This window comes from Oncorhynchus kisutch, unplaced genomic scaffold (assembly GCF_002021735.2).
Source record: "Oncorhynchus kisutch isolate 150728-3 unplaced genomic scaffold, Okis_V2 scaffold3811, whole genome shotgun sequence".
In the NCBI taxonomy this organism is placed as follows: Eukaryota; Metazoa; Chordata; class Actinopteri; order Salmoniformes; family Salmonidae; genus Oncorhynchus; species Oncorhynchus kisutch.
Window position 1 is genome coordinate 174,845 of NW_022265756.1, and position 15,094 is coordinate 189,938.

Consider the following 15,094-nt stretch of genomic DNA (forward strand, 5'->3'; position numbering starts at 1 on the left):
CAGTGTGATTCTACAAACAAGCCTCTCTCTCTGTACTGTACAGTGTGATTCTACAAACAAGCCTCTCTCTCTGTACTGTACAGTGTGATTCTACAAACAAGCCTCTCTCTCTGTACTGTACAGTGTGATTCTACAAACAAGCCTCTCTCTCTCTCTGTACTGTACAGTGTGATTCTACAAACACGCCTCTCTCTCTGTACTGTACAGTGTGATTCTACAATCAAGCCTCTCTCTCTGTACTGTACAGTGTGATTCTACAAACAAGCCTCTCTCTCTGTACTGTACAGTGTGATTCTACAAACAAGCCTCTCTCTGTACTGTACAGTGTGATTCTACAAACAAGCCTCTCTGTACTGTACAGTGTGATTCTACAAACAAGCCTCTCTCTCTGTACTGTACAGTGTGATTCTACAAACAAGCCTCTCTCTCTGTACTGTACAGTGTGATTCTACAAACAAGCCTCTATATACGGTACAGTAAGTTAAGTCATGTAGGAAACAGTGGAAACATATAGGCAAACATTGGACCTACAGGACCCACAGTCACACCGTCGAGGAGGACCTACAGGACCTTCAGTCACACCGTCGAGGAGGACCTACAGGTCACACCGCAGAGGAGGACCTACAGGACCCACAGTCACACCGCAGAGGAGGACCTACAGGACCTACAGTCACACCGTCGAGGAGGACCTACAGGACCTTCAGTCACACCGTTGAGGAGGACCCACAGTTAACACCGTCGAGGAGGACCTACCAGTCACATCGTTTGAGGAGGACCTACAGTCACACCGTCGAGGGGACCTATCAGTCACATCGTTGAGGAGGAACCTACAGTCACATCGTTGAGGAGGACATACAGTCATATCGTTGAGGAGGACGCTACAGTCACATCGTCGAGGAGGACCTACAGTCACACCGTCGAGGAGGACCTACAGACCTTCAAGTCACACCGTCGAGGAGGACCTACAGTCCCCACCGTCGAGGAGGACCTTCAGTCACACCGTCGAGAAGGACCTACAGGACCTTCAGTCACACCGTCGAGAAGGACCTACAGGACCTTCAGTCACACCGTCGAGGAGGACCTACAGGACCTTCAGTCACACCGTCGAGGAGGACCTACAGGACCTTCAGTCACACCGCAGAGGAGGACCTACAGTCCACACCGCAGAGGAGGACCTTCAGTCACACCATCAAGGAGTACCTACAGTCACATCGCAGAGGAGGACCTACAGTCACACCGTCGAGGAGGACCTACAGGACCTTCAGTCACACCGTCGAGAAGGACCTACAGGACCTTCAGTCACACCGTCGAGGAGGACCTACAGTCACACCGTCGAGGAGGACCTACAGTCACACCGTCGAGGAGGACCTACAGGACCTTCAGTCACACCGTCGAGAAGGACCTACAGGACCTTCAGTCACACCGCAGAGGAGGACCTACAGTCACACCGCAGAGGAGGACCTTCAGTCACACCGTCAAGGAGTACCTACAGTCACATCGCAGAGGAGGACCTACAGTCACACCGTCGAGGAGGACCTACAGGACCTTCAGTCACACCGTCGAGAAGGACCTACAGGACCTTCAGTCACACCGTCGAGAAGGACCTACAGGACCTTCAGTCACACCGTCGAGAAGGACCTACAGGACCTTCAGTCACACCGTCGAGGAGGACCTACAGGACCTTCAGTCACACCGCAGAGGAGGACCTACAGTCACACCGCAGAGGAGGTCCTTCAGTCACACCGTCAAGGAGTACCTACAGGTCACACCGCAGAGGAGGACCTACAGTCACAACCCGCAGAGGAGGACCTACAGGACCTTCAGTCACACCGTCGAGGAGGACCTACAGTCACCAACCGTCGAGGAGGGCCTACAGGACCTTCAGTCAACACCGTCGAGGAGGACCTATAGTCCACACCGTCGAGGAGGACCTACAGTCACACCGTCGAGGAGGACCTACAGGACCTTCAGTCACAACCGTCGAGAAGGACCTACAGGACCTTCAGTCACACCGTCGAGGAGGACCTACAGGACCTTCAGTCCACACCGTCGAGAAGGACCTACAGGACCTTCAGACACACCGTCGAGAAGGACCTACAGGACCTTCAGTCACACCGGTCGAGGAGGACCTACAGGACCTTCAGTCACACCGCAGAGGAGGACCTACAGTCACACCGCAGAGGAGGACCTTCAGTCACACCGCAGAGGAGGACCTACAGGACCTACAGTCACACCGTCGAGGAGGACCTACAGTCACACCGCAGAGGAGGACCTTCAGTCACACCGCAGAGGAGGACCTACAGGACCTACAGTCACACCGTCGAGGAGGACATACAGTCACACCGCAGAGGAGGACCTTCAGTCACACCGCAGAGGAGGACCTACAGGACCTACAGTCACACCGTCGAGGAGGACATACAGTCACACCGTCAAGGAGGGCCTACAGGACCTTCAGTCACACCATCGAGGAGGACCTACAGTCTCTCCCTCCCTCAGTCTCTCCCTCCCTCCCTCAGTCTCTCCCTCCTCCATCTGCCTCTCTCTCCCTCCCCCTCTCTCTCCATCCGTCTCTCTGTCTCCCTCAGTCTCTCCCTCCCTCCTTCAGTCTCTCCCTCTCTGTCTCTCCCTCCCTCCCTCCCTCTCTCACTCTGCCTCTCCCTCCCTCACTCTGCCTCTCCCTCCCTCACTCCACCTCTCTCTCACTGACTTCCGTCTCAATGTCCCTCTCTCCATCTGCCTCCCTCCCTCCCTCCGCCTCTCCCTCCCTCCCTCCGCCTCTCTCTCCCTCCCTCCTTCCGCCCCTCTCTCCCTCCGCCTCTCTCTCTCCCTCCCTCAGTCTCTCCCTCTCTGTCTCTCCCTCCCTCTGCCTCTCTCTCCCTCCCTCAGTCTCTCCCTCTCTGTCTCTCCCTCCCTCCCTCAGTCTGTCTCTCCCTCCCTCTCTGTCTCTCCCTCCCTCCCTCTGCCTCTCTCTCCCTGGCTCTCTCTCTCCATCCGTCTCTCTCCCTCCCTCAGTCTCTCCCTCTCTGTCTCTCCCTCCCTCAGTCTGTCCCTCCTTCAGTCTCTCCCTCTCTGTCTCTCCCTCCCTCCCTCTGCCTCTCTCTCTCCATCCGTCTCTCTCCCTCCCTCAGTCTCTCCCTCTCTCACTCTGCCTCTCCCTCCCTCACTCCGCCTCTCTCTCCCTGACTCCGTCTCAATGTCCCTCTCTCCCTCTGCCTCCCTCCTCCGCCTCTCCCTCCCTCCCTCCCTCCGCCTCTCTCTCCCTCCCTCCTTCCGCCCCTCTCTCCCTCCCTCCCTCCGCCTCTCTCTCTCCTCCTCTCTCTCTCTCCCTCTCGGTCTCTCCTTCCCTCAGTCTCTCCCTCCCTCCCTCTGCCTCTCTCTCCCTCCCTCTCTCTCTCTCTCTGTCTCTCCCTCCCTCCCTCAGTCTCTCCCTCCCTATCTGTCTCTCCCTCCCTCTGCCTCTCTCTCCCTCCCTCTCTCTCTCCATCCGTCTCTCTCCCTCCCTCAGTCTCTCCCTCTCTGTCTCTCCCTCCCTCAGTCTCTCTCTCCCTCCCTCTCTGTCTCTCCCTCCTCCCTCCCTCTGCCTCTCTCTCCCTCCCCCTCTCTCTCCCTCCCTGTCTCTCCCTCCCTCCCTCAGTCTGTCCCTCCTTCAGTCTCTCCTTCTCTGTCTCTCCCTCCCTCCCTCTGCCTCTCTCTCCCTCCCTCAGTCTCTCCCTCTCTGTCTCTCCCTCCCTCCCTCAGTCTCTCTCTCCCTCCCTCTCTGTCTCTCCCTCCCTCCCTCCCTCCCTCTGCCTCTCTCTCCCTCCCCCTCTCTCTCCCTCCCTGTCTCTCCCTCCCTCCCTCAGTCTGTCCCTCCTTCAGTCTCTCCTTCTCTGTCTCTCCCTCCCTCACTCCGCCTCTCTCTCCCTGACTCCGTCTCAATGTCCCTCTCTCCCTCTGCCTCCCTCCCTCTGCCTCTCCCTCCCTCCCTCCGCCTCTCTCTCCCTCCCTCCTTCCGCCCCTCTCTCCCTCCCTCCCTCCACCTCTCTCTCTCCCTCCCTCTCTCTCTCTCCCTCTCTGTCTCTCCTTCCCTCCCTCAGTCTGTCCCTCCTTCAGTCTCTCCTTCTCTGTCTCTCCCTCCCTCCCTCTGCCTCTCTCTCCCTCCCTCTCTCTCTCCATCCCTCAGTCTCTCCCTCTCTCACTCTGCCTCTCCCTCCCTCACTCCGCCTCTCTCTCCCTGACTCCGTCTCAATGTCCCTCTCTCCCTCTGCCTCCCTCCCTCTGCCTCTCCCTCTCTCCCTCCCTCTCTCTCTCCCTCTCTTTCTCTCCCTCCCTCAGTCTCTCCCTCTCTGTCTCTCCCTCCCTCCCTCCCTCTGCCTCTCTCTCCCTCCCTCTCTCTCTCTCTCTCTCTCTCTCTCTCTGTCTCTCCCTCCCTCCCTCAGTCTCTCCCTCCCTATCTGTCTCTCCCTCCCTCCCTCTGCCTCTCTCTCCCTCCCTCTCTCTCTCCATCCGTCTCTCTCCCTCCCTCAGTCTCTCCCTCTCTGTCTCTCCCTCCCTCCCTCAGTCTCTCTCTCCCTCCCTCTCTGTCTCTCCCTCCCTCCCTCCCTCTGCCTCTCTCTCTCTCCATCCGTCTCTCTCCCTCCCTCCCTCAGTCTGTCCCTCCTTCAGTCTCTCCTTCTCTGCCTCTCCCTCCCTCACTCCGCCTCTCTCTCCCTGACTCCGTCTCAATGTCCCTCTCTCCCTCTGCCTCCCTCCCTCCTTCCGCCCCTCTCTCCGTCCCTCCCTCCGCCTCTCTCTCTCTCTCCCTCCCTCCGCCTCTCTCTCTCTCTCCCTCCCTCCCTCTCTCTCTCTCCCTCCCTCAGTCTCTCCCTCTCTGTCTCTCCCTCCCTCCCTCTGCCTCTCTCTCCCTCTCTCAGTCTCTCCCTCTCTCTCCCTCGCTCAGTCTCTCCCTCCCTCTCTGTCTCTCCCTCCCTCCCTCTGCCTCTCTCTCCCTCCCTCTCTCTCTCTCCCTCCCTCAGTCTCTCCCTCTCCCTCCCTCCCTCCCTCAGTCTCTCCCTCCTTCAGTATCTCCCTCTCTGTCTCTCCCTCCCTCCCTCTGCCTCTCTCTCCCTCCCTCTCTCTCTCCGTCTCTCTCCCTCCCTCAGTCTCTCCCTCCCTCCCTCCCTCTCTCTCTCCATCCGTCTCTCTCTCCATCCGTCTCTCTCCCTCCCATCTCTCTCTATGGCTGAGGAGAGAGTGGACTCTGGGCATATCTCTCTCCATGGCTGAGGAGAGAGTGGACTCTGGGTACATCTCTCTCCATGGCTGAGGAGAGAGTGGACTCTGGGCATATCTCTCCGTGGCAGAGGAGTGTGTGTGTGTGTGTGTGTGCGTGCGTGTGTGTGTGCATACCTCTCGGTGGTTGAGCAGTCGCTCCAGGTCGGAGGCCATATTGTTCTTCACCTGTTGGAGAGACGTCTTCTCTTTCCTCAGAGATCTGGACGGACAAACCCAAAACAGAGACTTTCTTTAGTGCTGACTAAATGGGACAGAATAACGACTCCCTCCATTTCCTCAGAGATCTGGACGGACAATCCAAAATCAGAGACTTTCTCTAGTGCTGACTAAATGGGACAGAATAACTCCCTCCATTTCCTCAGAGATCAGGTGCTGCTGGAACGGCACTGTTACAACACAGAACACAAATCACATCCAAACCTGCACCGAGTGCCGTGACCCTGCGGAAACTGGACAATAGAAGTGTGTAATAAATCCATCTCTCTCAAAACAATGACTCAATACATTAACAACCAGGAGCTTGTAAGAGAAATGTTACCCTATATAGGGCACTACTTTTGTCCAGAGCCCTATATAGGGCACTACTTTTGTCCAGAGCCCTATATAGTGCATTACTTTTAGAGCCCTATACAGTGGGACACTACTTTAGGCCAGAGCCCTATATAGTGCACTACTTTAGACCAGAGCCCTATATAGCGCATTACTTTAGACCAGAGCCCTATATAGTGCATTACTTTAGACCAGAGCCCTATATAGGGCACTACTTTAGACCAGAGCCCTATATAGTGCATTACTTTAGACCAGAGCCCTATATAGAGCACTACTTTAGACCAGAGCCCTATATAGTGCACTACTTTAGACCAGAGCCCTATATAGTGCATTACTTTAGGCCAGAGCCTAAAGGGGGAGACTGGAAGGGGGAGACTGGAGGGGGAGACAGAAAGGAGGAGACTGAAAGGGGGAGACTGGAAGGGGGAGACTGGAGGGGGAGACTGGAAGGAGGAGACTGAAAGGAGGAGACTGGAAGGGGGAGACTGGAGGGGGGAGACTGAAAGGAGGAGACTGAAAGGAGGAGACTGGAAGGGAGAGACTGGAAGGGAGAGACTGTAGGAGGAGACTGGAGGGGGAGACTGGAGGGGGAGACAGAAAGGGGGAGACTTGAGGGGGAGACTGGAAGGAGGAAACTGAAAGGAGGAGACTGGAAGGAGGAGACTGGAAGGAGGAGACTGGAAGGAGGAAACTGAAAGGAGGAGACTGGAAGGAGGAAACTGAAAGGAGGAGACTGGGGGGGAGACTGGAGGGGGAGACAGAAAGGGGGAGACTTGAGGGGGAGACTGGAAGGAGGAGACTGAAAGGAGGAGACTGGAAGGAGGAGACTGAAAGGAGGAGACTGGAAGGAGGAGACTGGGGGGGGAGACTGGAGGGGGAGACTGGAAGGAGGAGACTGGAAGGAGGAGACTGAAAGGAGGAGACTGAAAGGAGGAGACTGGAAGGAGGAGACTGAAAGGAGGAGACTTGAAGGAGGAGACTGGGGGGGGGGGACTGGAGGGGGAGACTGGAAGGAGGAGACTGGAAGGAGGAGACTGGAAGGGGGAGACTGGAGGGGGGAGACTGAAAGGGGGAGACTGAAAGGAGGAGACTGGAGGGGGGAGACTGGAGGGGGGAGACTAGGGGGGAGACTGAAAGGAGGAGACAGGAAGGAGGAGACAGTGGTGTGTGTACCTGGTGTCCTCCTCCAGCTGTGTGATGCGTTCTCTGAGGGACAGTATCTGTGTGTCTCTCTGTCTCACCGTGTCGATCAGGTAACTGTAGGGCTGCTGGGCCTGCTGTAGGAGACGGTTAGCTGCTTCCAGCTAGGACACACACACACACACACACTTGTTGAACCCGTTTGTTGATTCACGCTACAGTCACTGACTTGGCCTTTGATTGGGAGGGCCCTCTAAAAACACACCTTTCAGGTGGAATATATTTCATGTTGGCAACCCTTCCACCATGATGTCAAACACTGAGACAGGAAGGAAGGTGTGGTAAGGACAGTGTGGGTGAGACCTCACGAGTTAGTTAGGAGTCTATTACACTGTGGGTCTGTCCTGTGTGTTACCTCCTCAGAGATCTGTCCTGTGTGTTACCTCCTCAGAGATCAGTCCTGTGTGTTACCTCCTCAGAGATCTATCCTCAGAGATCAGTCCTGTGTGTTACCTCCTCAGAGATCTATCCTCAGAGATCAGTCCTGTGTGATACCTCCTCAGAGATCTATCCTCAGAGATCTGTCCTGTGTGTTACCTCCTCAGAGATCTGTCCTGTGTGTTACCTCCTCAGAGATCTATCCTCAGAGATCTGTCCTGTGTGTTACCTCTTCAGAGATCTGTCCTGTGTGTGTTACCTCCTCAGAGATCTGTCCTGTGTGTGTTACCTCCTCAGAGATCTGTCCTGTGTGTGTTACCTCCTCAGAGATCTGTCCTGTGTGTGTTACCTCCTCAGAGATCTGTCCTGTGTGTTACCTCCTCAGAGATCTGTCCTGTGTGTTACCTCCTCAGAGATCTGTCCTGTGTGTTACCTCCTCAGAGATCTGTCCTGTGTGTGTTACCTCCTCAGAGATCTGTCCTGTGTGTGTTACCTCCTCAGAGATCTGTCCTGTGTGTGTTACCTCCTCAGAGATCTGTCCTGTGTGTGTGTTGCGTCTCTCCAGATCTCTCCTCAGCAGTGTGTTCTGTTTCTCCAGCTGCAACAGTCTACGGGCCAGATGGACACTGCAACACACATTAAATAAACTCTCTAACATAAAACCAAACAATAATCATGTATCACAAATTGCACCCTATTCCCTATATAGTGCACTACCTTAGACCAGAACCCTATAGAACCCTATGCCCTATATAGTGCACTACCTTAGACCAGAACCCTATAGAACCCTATTCCCTATATAGTGCACTACCTTAGACCAGAACCCTATAGAACCCTATTCCCTATATAGTGCACTACTTTAGACCAGGGCCCTATAGAACCCTATTCCCTATATATAGTGCACTACCTTAGACCAGGACCCTATAGAGCCCTATTCCCTATATATTGCACTACTTTAGACCAGGGCCCTATAGAATCCTATATAGTGCACTACTTTAGACCAGGACCCTATAGAACCCTATTCCCTATATAGTGCACTACTTTAGACCAGGGCCCTATAGAATCCTATATAGTGCACTACTTTAGACCAGGACCCTATAGAACCCTATATAGTGCACTACTTTAGACCAGGGCCCATAGTGAATAAGAGGCCGGACCCCGTCAGATCAGATCTCACCTCTGCCTGAGTCGTCTCTTGGCGGTTGTGGGAACGTTGGCACCGTAACCGTAGGAGAACAGAACTCTCTCTGCTTCCTCCTCATTATCAACTGACCAGAGAGACAACAACCAACGGAAACAATGAATGGTTACATTTCATAACGGAACATATTGCATCAGAGCAGGGTGTGTGTGTGTGTGTGTGTGTGTATCACTCTGCTGGTTGTGCAGCATATTTTATAATCAGATAACTAGTAGTGTCAATCACTGCTACTAGTACTATCCTAACGTCGTGAGAACATGACTATCCTAACGTCGTGAGAACATGACTATCCTAACGTCGTGCCAACATGACTCTAACGTCGTGCCAACATGACTATCCTAACGTCGTGCCAACATGACTATCCTAACGTCGTGAGAACATAACTATCCTAACGTCGTGAGAACATGACTATCCTAACGTCGTGAGAACATGACTATCCTAACGTCGTGCCAACATGACTATCCTAACGTCGTGAGAACATAACTATCCTAACGTCGTGAGAACATGACTATCCTAACGTCGTGAGAACATGACTATCCTAACGTCGTGCCAACATGACTATCCTAACGTCGTGCCAACATGACTATCCTAACGTCGTGAGAACATAACTATCCTAACGTCGTGAGAACATGACTATCCTAACGTCGTGCCAACATGACTATCCTAACGTCGTGAGAACATGACTATCCTAACGTCGTGAGAACATGACTATCCTAACGTCGTGCCAACATGACTATCCTAACGTCATGAGAACATGACTATCCTAACGTCGTGCCAACATGACTATCCTAATGTCGTGCCAACATAACTATTCTAACGTCGTGAGAACACGACTATCCTAACGTCGTGAGAACACGACTATCCTAACGTCGTGCCAACATGACTCTAACGTCGTGAGACATGACTATCCTAACGTCGTGAGAACATGACTATCCTAACGTCGTGCCAACATAACTATCCTAACGTCGTGAGAACATGACTATCCTAACGTCGTGAGAACATGACTATCCTAACGTCGTGCCAACATGACTATCCTAACGTCGTGCCAACATGACTATCCTAACGTCGTGCCAACATGACTATCCTAACGTCGTGAGAACATGACTATCCTAACGTCGTGAGAACATGACTATCCTAACGTCGTGCCAACATGACTATCCTAACGTCGTGCCAACATGACTATCCTAACGTTGTGCCAACATGACTATCCTAACGTCGTGAGAACACGACTATCCTAACGTCGTGCCAACATGACTCTAACGTCGTGCCAACATGACTATCCTAACGTCGTGCCAACATGACTATCCTAACGTCGTGCCAACATGACTATCCTAACGTCGTGAGAACATGACTATCCTAATGTCGTGCCAACATGACTATCCTAACGTCGTGCCAACATGACTATCCTAACGTCGTGCCAACATGACTATCCTAACGTCGTGCCAACATGACTATCCTAACGTCGTGCCAACATGACTATCCTAACGTCGTGCCAACATGACTATCCTAACGTCGTGCCAACATGACTATCCTAACGTCGTGCCAACATGACTATCCTAACGTCGTGAGAACATGACTATCCTAACGTCGTGAGAACATTACTTTCAGCAGCCTGCATGGTGACGTCGTCCAGTTCCTGCTCCAGTTTCTCGTAGGTCTGTAGTCTGGCCTGCTGCTCAGCATTCTGGGCCTGGAGTTCCGTTATCTGCTTCTCTGAGGACGCCTGAAGCCTGTACAACTCCTTGGTCATGACCTGATGGAAGACCAGGGGCAGTTAGCAGTTAGCATGTAACACCCTGGACAGGAGCTAAGGGGCTGTATGTAACACCCTGGACCAGAGCTAATGGGCTGTAGGTAACACCCTGGACCAGAGCTAATGGGCTGTATGTAACACCCTGGACCGGAGCTAAGGGGCTGTATGTAACACCCTGGACCAGAGCTAATGGGCTGTATGTAACACCATGGACCAGAGCTAATGGGCGGTATGTAACACCCTGGACAGGAGCTAAGGGGCTGTATGTAACACCCTGGACCAGAGCTAAGGGGCTGTATGTAATACCCTGGACAGGAGCTAAGGGGCTGTATGTAACACCATGGACAGGAGCTACGGGGCTGTATGTAACACCATGGACCAGAGCTAAGGGGCTGTATGTAACACCCTGGACAGGAGCTAAGGGGCTGTATGTAACACCCTGGACAGGAGCTACGCGGCTGTATGTAACACCATGGACCAGAGCTAAGGGGCTGTATGTAACACCCTGGACAGGAGCTAATGGGCTGTATGTAACGCCTTGGACCAGAGCTAAGGGGCTGTATGTAACACCCTGGACAGGAGCTAAGGGGATGTATGTAACACCATGGACCAGAGCTAATGGGCTGTATGTAACACCATGGACCAGAGCTAATGGGCGGTATGTAACACCCTGGACAGGAGCTAAGGGGCTGTATGTAACACCCTGGACCAGAGCTAAGGGGCTGTATGTAATACCCTGGACAGGAGCTAAGGGGCTGTATGTAACACCTTGGACCAGAGCTAAGGGGCTGTATGTAACACCATGGACAGGAGCTAAGGGGCTGTATGTAACACCTTGGACCAGAGCTAAGGGGCTGTATGTAACACCCTGGACAGGAGCTAATGGGCTGTATGTAACACCATGGACAGGAGCTAAGGGGCTGTATGTAACACCATGGACCAGAGCTAAGGGGTTGTATGTAAACACCCTGGACCAGAGCTAAGGGGCTGTGTGTAACACCATGGACCAGGGCTAAGGGGCTGTATGTAACACCATGGACAGGAGCTAAGGGGCTGTATGTAACACCTTGGACCAGAGCTAAGGGGCTGTATGTAACACCATGGACAGGAGCTAAGGGGCTGTATGTAACACCTTGGACCAGAGCTAAGGGGCTGTATGTAACACCCTGGACAGGAGCTAATGGGCTGTATGTAACACCATGGACAGGAGCTAAGGGGCTGTATGTAACACCATGGACCAGAGCTAAGGGGTTGTATGTAAACACCCTGGACCAGAGCTAAGGGGCTGTGTGTAACACCATGGACCAGGGCTGTATGTAACACCATGGACAGGAGCTAAGGGGCTGTATGTAACACCATGGACCAGAGCTAAGGGGCTGTATGTAACACCCTGGACAGGAGCTAAGGGGCTGTATGTAACGCCTTGGACCAGAGCTAAGGGGCTGTATGTAACACCCTGGACAGGAGCTAAGGGGCTGTATGTAACACCATGGACTAGAGCTAAGGGGCTGTATGTAAACACCCTGGACAGGGTCCTCCTCTGGGTCCTGGTCTAAAGTAGTGAACTATATAGGGAATAGGGTTCTATAGGGTCCTGGTCTAAAGTAGTGCACTATATAGGGAATAGGGTTCTATAGGGTCCTGGTCTAAAGTAGTGCACTATATAGGGAATAGGGCACCATTTGGGACCTCTACCTCTAGCTTCTTCTGGTGTTTCTCTGTCTCCATCTGACACTGTCCCAGGTTCCTGGCGGTCTCCTCCTGTACCATCTGAGAGCGCTCTGTCTCAAAGCTCTTCAGCTTCACCTGGTTCAGGAGCTCTGCCACCCGGCTGTCTGTCCCCGTCTGGACACCACGAAACCTGGGGACACACACACAGTAATATATATTTAACCTGGGGACACACACAGAGTTATATATATTTAACCTGGACACACACAGAGTAATATATATTTAACCTGGACACACACACACAGTAATATATATTTAACCTGGACACACACACACAGTAATACATATTTAACCTGGACACACAGTAATATATATTTAACCTGGGGACACACAGTAATACATATTTAACCTGGACACACACAGAGTAATATATATTTAACCTGGGGACACACAGTAATACATATTTAACCTGGACACACACAGAGTAATATATATTTAACCTGGGGACACACAGTAATACATATTTAACCTGGACACACACAGAGTAATATATATTTAACCTGGGGACACACACAGTAATATATATTTAACCTGGACACACACACAGTAATATATATTTAACCTGGGGACACACAGTTATATATATTTAACCTGGGGGGGACACATATTTAACCTGGGGACACACACACAGTAATATATATTTAACCTGGGGACACACACAGTAATATATATTTAACCTGGGGACACACAGTTATATATATTTAACCTGGGGACACACAGTTATACATATTTAACCTGGACACACACACACAGTAATATATATTTAACCTGGGGACACACACACACAGTTATATATATTTAACCTGGACACACACACAGTAATATATATTTAACCTGGACACACACACACAGTTCTATATATTTAACGTGAGGACACACACACAGTAATATATATTTAACCTGGGGACACACAGTTCTATATATTTAACCTGGACACACACACACAGTAATACATATTTAACCTGGGGACACACACAGTTATATATATTTAACCTGGGGACACACAGTTATACATATTTAACCTGGGGACACACACACAGTAATACATATTTAACCTGGGGACACACACAGTTATATATATTTAACCTGGGGACACACAGTAATACATATTTAACCTGGGGACACACACACAGTAATACATATTTAACCTGGGGACACACAGTTATATATATTTAACCTGGGGACACACAGTAATATATATTTAACCTGGGGACACACACAGTAATATATATTTAACCTGGGGACACACACAGTAATATATATTTAACCTGGGGACACACAGTTATATATATTTAACCTGGGGGGGACACATATTTAACCTGGACACACACACACAGTTATATATATTTAACCTGGGGACACACACACAGTTCTATATATTTAACCTGGGGACACACAGTTCTATATATTTAACCTGGGGACACACACAGTAATATATATTTAACCTGGACACACACACAGTAATATATATTTAACCTGGACACACACACAGTAATATATATTTAACCTGGACACACACACAGTAATATATATTTAACCTGGGGACACACACAGTAATATATATTTAACCTGGGGACACACAGTTCTATATATTTAACCTGGGGACACACAGTAATATATATTTAACCTGGGGACACACAGTTCTATATATTTAACCTGGGGACACACACACTTTTACATTTGAGTTCTTATCCAGAGACAACACACATGAACTCTTCCCAGTGAATCTTGCATGGGGGCTGTTCAGTTAAACACGTGTGTTAAGTTGGGATAGAGAGAGTAGAGGTCTCCTTACTCTATGTTCTATTGGCCTTGTGTATCACTGACTACAAACCACCTGCAGTGATACTGGACAGGAAATGGTTCCATATTTATCACTGACTACAAACCACCTGCAGTGATACTGGACAGGAAATGGTTCCATATTTATCACTGACTACAAACCACCTGCAGTGATACTGGACAGGAAATGGTTCCATATTTATCACTGACTACAAACCACCTGCAGTGATACTGGACAGGAAATGCTTCCATATTTATCACTGACTACAAACCACCTGCAGTGATACTAGACAGGAAATGCTTCCATATTTATCACTGACTACAAACCACCTGCAGTGATACAAGACAGGAAATGCTTCCATATTTATCACTGACTACAAACCACCTGCAGTGATACTGGACAGGAAATGCTTCCATATTTATCACTGACTACAAACCACCTGCAGTGATACTGGACAGGAAATGCTTCCATAATTATCACTGACTACAAACCACCTGCAGTGATACTGGACAGGAAATGCTTCCATATTTATCACTGACTACAAACCACCTGCAGTGATACTGGACAGGAAATGCTTCCATATTTATCACTGACTACAAACCACCTGCAGTGATACTGGACAGGAAATGCTTCCATATTTATCACTGACTACAAACCACCTGCAGTGATACTGGACAGGAAATGATTCCATATTTATCACTGACGACAAACCACCTACAGTGATACTGGACAGGAAATGGTTCCATATTTATCACTGACTACAAACCACCTGCAGTGATACTGGACAGGAAATGCTTCCATATTTATCACTGATGACAAACCACCTGCAGTGATACTGGACAGGAAATGCTTCCATATTTATCACTGATGACAAACCACCTGCAGTGATACTGGACAGGAAATGGTTCCATATTTATCACTGACTACAAACCACCTGCAGTGATACTGGACAGGAAATGCTTCCATATTTATCACTGACTACAAACCACCTGCAGTGATACTGGACAGGAAATGCTTCCATATTTATCACTGACTACAAACCACCTGCAGTGTTACTAGACAGGAAATGCTTCCATATTTATCACTGACTACAAACCACCTGCAGTGATACTGGACAGGAAATGCTTCCATATTTATCACTGACTACAAACCACCTGCAGTGTTACTGGACAGGAAATGCTTCCATATTTATCACTGACTACAAACCATCTGCAGTGATACTGGACAGGAAATGCTTCCATATTTA

At 50.7% G+C, this 15,094-nt stretch overlaps 1 protein-coding gene and 1 long non-coding RNA gene across 4 annotated transcripts in view; both read right to left on the reverse strand.

The window, feature by feature from the left end:
• LOC109885859 (progesterone-induced-blocking factor 1) overlaps positions 1-15,094 on the reverse strand; it is a 65,881-nt gene that overhangs the window by 14,393 nt on the left and 36,394 nt on the right. For 2 of the 3 annotated variants that reach the window (XM_031821013.1, XM_031821015.1), the window contains exons 10-15: positions 12,030-12,195; positions 10,184-10,334; positions 8,558-8,648; positions 7,904-8,006; positions 6,976-7,106; positions 5,368-5,452 (exon numbers count right to left, since the gene is read on the reverse strand). In XM_031821013.1, coding sequence (XP_031676873.1) covers positions 5,368-5,452; positions 6,976-7,106; positions 7,904-8,006; positions 8,558-8,648; positions 10,184-10,334; positions 12,030-12,195 — 727 coding nt within the window. Of the gene's footprint in view, positions 1-5,367; positions 5,453-6,975; positions 7,107-7,357; positions 7,370-7,903; positions 8,007-8,557; positions 8,649-10,183; positions 10,335-12,029; positions 12,196-15,094 lie in introns of all 3 variants that reach the window. The other variant, XM_031821014.1, reaches the window with a different exon arrangement.
• Positions 571-1,722, reverse strand: LOC116371880 (uncharacterized). Its single transcript, XR_004209055.1, has 3 exons — positions 1,344-1,722; positions 989-1,115; positions 571-698 (listed from the first exon to the last, which is right to left on the reverse strand). It is a non-coding gene; the product is annotated as an uncharacterized LOC116371880 (long non-coding RNA).